We start from the raw sequence: 6,711 nt of genomic DNA on the forward strand, positions 1-6,711 counted from the left end.
TATGACAAATAGCTGTGGAATGATTTTCATACTTACAGTTAACACAGTACCAGTTTCACTGTCAACACAACAATATGTTTTAATGAAAAAAACATGTTTTACAAATAACTCTAAACCACAGCTGAGTCTTAAAATTTATTTTTTCATTTAAAAACAAATTTCATTTAAAAACAAAAATTAGAAATGCAAATGTCTTCCAGCTACTGAAGTAACCACCACTTTTACAGATGCTGAGAATTCACCACAAGTGCGTTGCTTTGGTGTCCCCAGTAGGTATCTTACACAGAAGCATGTAGAACATGGCATTTCAAGTGATTCTGTGGGACTGAAATAAACAGTGTGCCACACAGTGTTTTAAATAAGCATAGAAAAATGTACTTCAGGCAGTTAGAAGATAAACAACAAAGAACTGCACAACACTGGGTATGCGATGTCAACATTTCTCAAACTGTAATGAAGGCAACAAAATACTTTACCAATGCATAAACAGTGGCCAGCAAGACAGTAACTCATATCACTGGGCATTTATATGACTGGTTTTGCTACATTTTGACTAAAAATCCACAATTCAAAATCAATTCTCCAGACTATGATTTAAGAGTACCTTTGTGACACGTCTCTCAGCTATGCTGTGTGTAGTATAAGAATTCCTGATAATTATAGGTCTGGAATCCAATCCTGGAACGTAGGCATGATATCAAGCAGAGAAGAGCTATAAAGTGCTCTCCATGTGTATTCTACGTGACCAAGGCAGTATCTGTAATTTACCAAGTTCTATTATTTCAGCTTTGAGAACACTGCTGCTTATATTTATATATAAATACACACACCAGTATTAATGTCAGTTATGTATGTCAGTATTTGCATGTATATGCATATTTGTGTAATATATATGAATATAAGCAGCATTCTAAAATGTACATATAACTATGCATTATACACATATATATATATGTGTAAATAAAGTGACAAACTGTGCCATTATCAAGTGAGTGCAAGAGCTAAAAATGTAACAGTTTTATCTCCTCAGGTGAAACATCCTCATTGGGAACTGCTTAGTGCCACAAACATGCATGTTTTCAGTATGATTAATACATATGAAATGTAGTAAAACTATGAAGTTCATGAAGTCAGTATGCAAAACATACTTTATGTTTGTGTTTCCCATAATATTTAATGTAATTCAATGGCAGCAGGAGCTGACTTGTCTTTTGGAATTCAGCGTACTTTGAGAGCTATAAAACAAAGGTAGGTAATTCATATTCCCGTAACAAATGCCCAATTCTGAAGTTAACATTTAATTTCTGCACAACTTTTAGGGAGATAAATATGTGCTTATCTAAAAAAACTTGTCAAAAAAATGACTTGCAAAGTCACTACTGTGGCCTCCTCTATTTAGATTACTTGATGCTACTGTAAAACAAAACACACAGCAAACCTATTTCAAACAGAAGAAAACTACACGGGGGAAGAATGAGGATAATGAGCTGATCTCTTTTTAGCACAGAACACCATCCCTCTACAAAAGCAGTTCTAAGGCTACAGTAATTTATTTATAAGGCCCCAGCTCACCATAGATGTAGTTTCACTGTTGACAAATTCAGATATACCTGTGGTTACTCTGCTGTCACGGGATCCAATATCATCACAAAGAATTGCAGACTTCACTTTAACTTCAGAATTGAATACTGACAATTCACAGGAAAAAAAGAGACCTGACCTTAAGACACTGCTGCTTACAGTTATGTTTCAGTTCTTTAAACACATTCTGCTGATCCCAATTCAGGAGGGCATTTCAGTATGCACATAAACTGAAAGCTCGCTGAATCGGTGTCGCTATTATAGCTAGCACAACGATGGCGTTAAACTGCTGAATGTAACAGCCTGTGCTTAAAAATACTATGTAATAAATGTTAGTATAAACTCTTGTAGAAACAGAAATCCTTGAAGGCATGCAGTTACTTCATACAAATACTTGTAAACACATAAGAGAACTCTTCTGGTAGTGCTTTGCGTTTCAGTGTGTGGCTCCACACGGATTGACGGAGGTCTGACAACCCATGTTGTGACCTGTCACTTGCACCTTGAACAGTGTTCCATCCGCACACATGCACAGCTTGAATCGCAGCCAGTTGCCGTTGTTAAACTGCTCCCCGTAAGAAGAGCTCGGCAGTCGCGACGGGCTGACCATCACAGTTCCATTCAGGATAATGCTGTTTTCCTTTCAAAAGGGAAGGAAAAAAAGAATTTTTAGGAAGGACAAGCTAGTTTAACTACAAATTATGTTGTTAGGAAGGTTGTAGAAATCTACAGAATATAACATAACGCATAAGATGGTTTCATTGTTTAAATTCATGAATAACACCCATCAGTTTCTCCATTACAGCCATGGTACTTTGCTATTCTAGTGGTAGATCAGTACTTAGAAAGCAGTGGTAACATGCTAGACAATTCTTCACAGACCTATAAGCAAAGGCAGTGAATTAAAAATAAATGAAATGGACTAATTTTAGTCTCTGTGCTTCTGTTGAAGGTCGCCGTCCACAGTAAAGGTTCAGGAAAAGAACATGTATTCCTTTTGGTGTTCATTTCAGTGCAAAAAAACAATAGCTTACTTCGAATCTCTTCATGGGATTTTAGTGTCTTATAGTATTAAAACAGCATTACCTGAACACTGCTAAGCCGCAAATTAAAAGCGTAATAATAATCTACCTTTAAAAAATCCAATTAAATATGCTGATTGCAACCAAACTTTTATGAATTATTATTTTATATAAAATTTGAATCGATACAAAACAAAAAGAGTTAACTATCAGCTTGAACTTGAAAGAAAGACATTCAGAAAATGCTGTTGTGAAATACTTACTGCTTTAAGCTCCATGTTGCCCCCCATTCGAAACTCAATGGTCTTGCCTGTGATGAAAACGCCTTCATTTCCACGGACAATAGCACGGCCATCAACCTTTATGTTTAGGTCACTGGTTGCATTGCTAGTAATCTAAAAATGTACACAAACACAAGTATTACAGATCAATGAAAATGTGCCACTTGGGTTCATCTGAGTAACTCTAATAATCTTGAAAACATTGCTCAATAATTTAATAAAAAAACTTCAACGTGTTTTGTGCCCTTCTCCCATTATAACTATGAAGATTTTGCCTGTTTGTTATCTTCTACATTTACATTTGCATGGCTTACTTAATTTTGGAAGGTATGTAACACAGTTTGTCTGTGTATCACTCAACTGTGATAAAAATAACTCACGTGACAGTTGCATGGGATACAAAATCAATGCTGCAAGCCAGTGCAGCCTTTCATGTAAGGACTAATTATGTAAACTTGTTCCTCTGTTCTTATTTAACCTGTTGCTCTGACATATTTAAAGTTCTATTGTTATTTTTCTCTCTGCTGCATACTTTTTAATTGCTAGCCAGCAGAGAAAACATAAGGGAGAAAATGAAAACCACTGTCTTTTCTTGGTCCTGAGACACATGCAACCCTCAATAAACCCACTGACACCACTCTGTTAAGTGTTACATAACAGAACTGTGTGCAGTATTGTGTCTGGAAAACCTTTCTTATGATTGATATGCAAGAAAGAAATTTCAGTCTGACATGAAGACTGACATTATGCATACAAAAATATACAGGTTTTTGATTCTCTGATAAATAAAGTATATTTAATGTAGAAACCAAACTAAGAACATGTTCAACCTGGAAGCCATGAACTAATAAAACTCATACTGTCATGATTGTTCTCTATGCTTCTTTGAAATTCCGATTGTACTGACATTTATCACCAGTAGAACGAAAGCGATGCACGACGTTGAAAGTTCTTACTAAAAAAAGAAAAGCTTTTCGTAGGAATTTTATTTCTGAAACAGCTCTCCACGTACAAGCTAACGTATGTAGATGCTTAACACAAAGTCACACAGGGCTTCCTAATCCTGATGATGGAGCCAGCATGGTATTCCAGATGTTACACTTGCTTAATAATGTCAGTTTTCATTTCTATTCTAATTTTTAGGACGTGTTTGGTTTTCAGAGGTGCCAATTTTAGCTATATTCAGTCACACTTCTAGATTTGGAAGATGAAATTAATAAACTTCTTCTGTATTCTCCAACTAAGACAATGCTGTAATTAGCTTTACAGAGAGTACTCAAGGAAGTTAGTTTTTTAGAAGTTGAAGAAGACATACCCTCTCTGTAGAGGCCTTTTGTACGTTCAAGATTTTAACTCCATTTGGCAGATGAAACTCATGAGTTTCATAGTCTGTGCTGAACAGAGTATTTTGTGTCCGGGGGTCAACAAATTCCATGCCAATATCACTGGTGATGGAAGTTTTGTCTTTCTCCACACTAAGCTTGGTTGTTCCTTGCTGAAATACAATCTTCAGAAGCAAGAGTCTTTAAGTTAATGACGTTTCAAACATTACGTTTATTAATAACCCGAGTGTCATTCCAGCTCAGGATATAACTTACAGGCTGATTATTTCCAGTGATCACCAGATCTTCATTCCGTCTGCCTCCTACAGTGCTTTTATACAGTGGATGTATCACCCCCATGTCAGAAACTTGTTTAAACCGCAGTAAGCCGCTCTCGTGGAACTCCATGCTGTCACAGCCATTGGGGCCGATTCGAATCACTGCCCAGATAACAAGTGTAATCTGAAAGAGAAACACACCTTGTCAGACATGACTTCAATATTACAGGTAGCTTAACAGTGAATCCTGGATACATCTGTACTGCACTAATAACATTCCGTGTATTTTCTGCCGCGGAGTTTCTGGAAGGGAGAAAGAGCATCAAGGCTCCTGCTCCTGTGGGCTCATGCTGGGACTGTGCCAGTGAAATACGGATGACTGAACTGGAAGGATTCTTCTGTCTAATTCTGCTCAGAGTACAAAGGAGCAAAAAGGAGAGGGCAAAAATTATGTGCCTCCCTCAGTACTTTTTATGTCCAAGTTTTCTTTCTCTAATAAACAGTCAAAACAAAACACATCCTAACATTGCTTACAGCCTAAGTATTATACTCACAATCAGATTGATGACAGCCAAAATAAAAAGAAGGACGATCACACAGATGGCCAAATTGCCTTTCCTGCCACGTAAGCCTGTCTTATGGAGTCGGTCTTCATCAATTGGAATGTACCCGGCTTTGAAGTTACTGTTGTGCTCCTTATTGACATTCCTGCGTTCTACAGCCTTCTCACGCATAGATTTCTTCACTGGCCCATTGGAACTTTGCTATGATACAAAACACGGGTTAGCTGTTGCGAGGTGTGTATAAATCCACCAAAGTGATACACGTCTACGTATGCAAAAAAATATACGACTGATCATTGGAATATATTATATTCCACCCAGGGTTGATTATGTTTTATTACAGCCTGCCACTCTGTACTTACAGTATAAAGCCACTGCCAGCCAACCTGTTAGGGGGAATGGGCCTGGCTGACTGTAACTTACTGTTTGACAGTGATTGGATTGCAAGGTGCTTCCCTGCAAACAGTCCTATTAGTGCATATCAGAAACTCTCATAGACATTCATAGGGAAAGAAAGCTTGATTTTCCTGGCTATTTCTATAGCTTTGTACACTGCTTTGTTCCACCTTAACTGAATGACTCAGGTCGCTGTGCAAAGGTCCAAAAAGGGGTTCAGTCTTTTGATGGCACAAGGTGCGTTCGGATGGATCCCGGAGCTGCCCCGTGCGCTCCTGTACCGGCACACGGATGGACCGATGCGGCGGGCGAAGACGCCTTCTGTTTTCTTTTGGAGCCGAGCAGGAAACGGTACCGACAAAGGCGCCTGACCTGCGCACAGTCTGACGCGCCGAAGCCAGTCGAGCTCGCCCCGCGCTCCTGCACGCCCCGAGCCGAGCGCGGTGACTCAGGCGCAGCTCTATTTATACGGCGCGGATAACGGGCCGCTCCGTCACCCAGCAGCGGCTCATTCCCACTCGCGCAGCGCCGCCGCGGCTCCGTGCCAACACGTCAGAACACCCCGCTTCCCAAACGCACTCTCCTCTCGCCTTCCCCCTCGCCCCCCCACAGGCCCGTGCACGGCACTCCAGCTGCTGTCACGACCGCGGCGCGCAGTCAGCCTCCCGCCGACCCCAGATGTTCGGAGGGGGACATCTGTTGGCCGCCGGGATCCCCGTCCCGAGCATGGCTCGGACCCTCACCGCGAAAGCCGCGCCCCCCGCCCGGCCGTCCCGCGCCGCGCCCCGCGCACGGACCTGCTCAGAGGCGGCCGCCGCCATCTTCCTCGGGTGCCGCCGCGGCTGCGGCAGCTCCGCACTCCCCCTGCCGGAGAGAGGCGGCGGGGCTGCCCGCCGACGGCCCGCCGCTCTCCGTAGGGGCGCCGACCGACCTGCCGGCGCCCTGCGCTGCGGATCAGCGCCGTGACCCTCACGCGCGTCCCCGAGCCCATCGCGACACTCGCACGGCCCTGACGTCAGGCGGGGACCGGCCCCGCGGTGACCGCGCGTTGCGGAGCGGTTTTCCCGCAGTGAAGCGTTCGAGGCTGGCAAAAGGCTGTTGGAATAAGGAGCTTATCCACACACGTGGCGAGCAGCCCCTCAATAGCGCATATGTGAGCGTTCCCAGCCACAGGTCCCTTCGCAAATAACTCAAGGATTTCTCTACGTTAAGCCACAGGGGTATTTATTTATTTATTTATTTATTTATTTATTTATTTATTTATTTAT

At 41.9% G+C, this 6,711-nt stretch overlaps 1 protein-coding gene across 1 annotated transcript; it reads right to left on the minus strand.

Annotated features, from left to right (window-relative positions):
* Nucleotides 1-122: 122 nt before the first annotated feature.
* SGCB (sarcoglycan beta) lies at nt 123-6,314 on the minus strand. Its single transcript, XM_042812326.1, has 6 exons — nt 6,241-6,314; nt 5,039-5,248; nt 4,483-4,668; nt 4,200-4,391; nt 2,867-2,998; nt 123-2,221 (listed from the first exon to the last, which is right to left on the minus strand). The coding sequence occupies exons 1-6, from the start codon at nt 6,262-6,264 to the stop codon at nt 2,018-2,020; spliced, it is 948 nt and encodes a 315-aa protein (XP_042668260.1). The 5' UTR covers nt 6,265-6,314; the 3' UTR covers nt 123-2,017.
* Nucleotides 6,315-6,711: the final 397 nt, after the last annotated feature.

This window comes from Centrocercus urophasianus, unplaced genomic scaffold, assembly GCF_019232065.1.
Source record: "Centrocercus urophasianus isolate 14NV4802_14NV808 unplaced genomic scaffold, USGS_Curo_1.0 seq_13, whole genome shotgun sequence".
Classification (NCBI taxonomy): domain Eukaryota; kingdom Metazoa; phylum Chordata; class Aves; order Galliformes; family Phasianidae; genus Centrocercus; species Centrocercus urophasianus.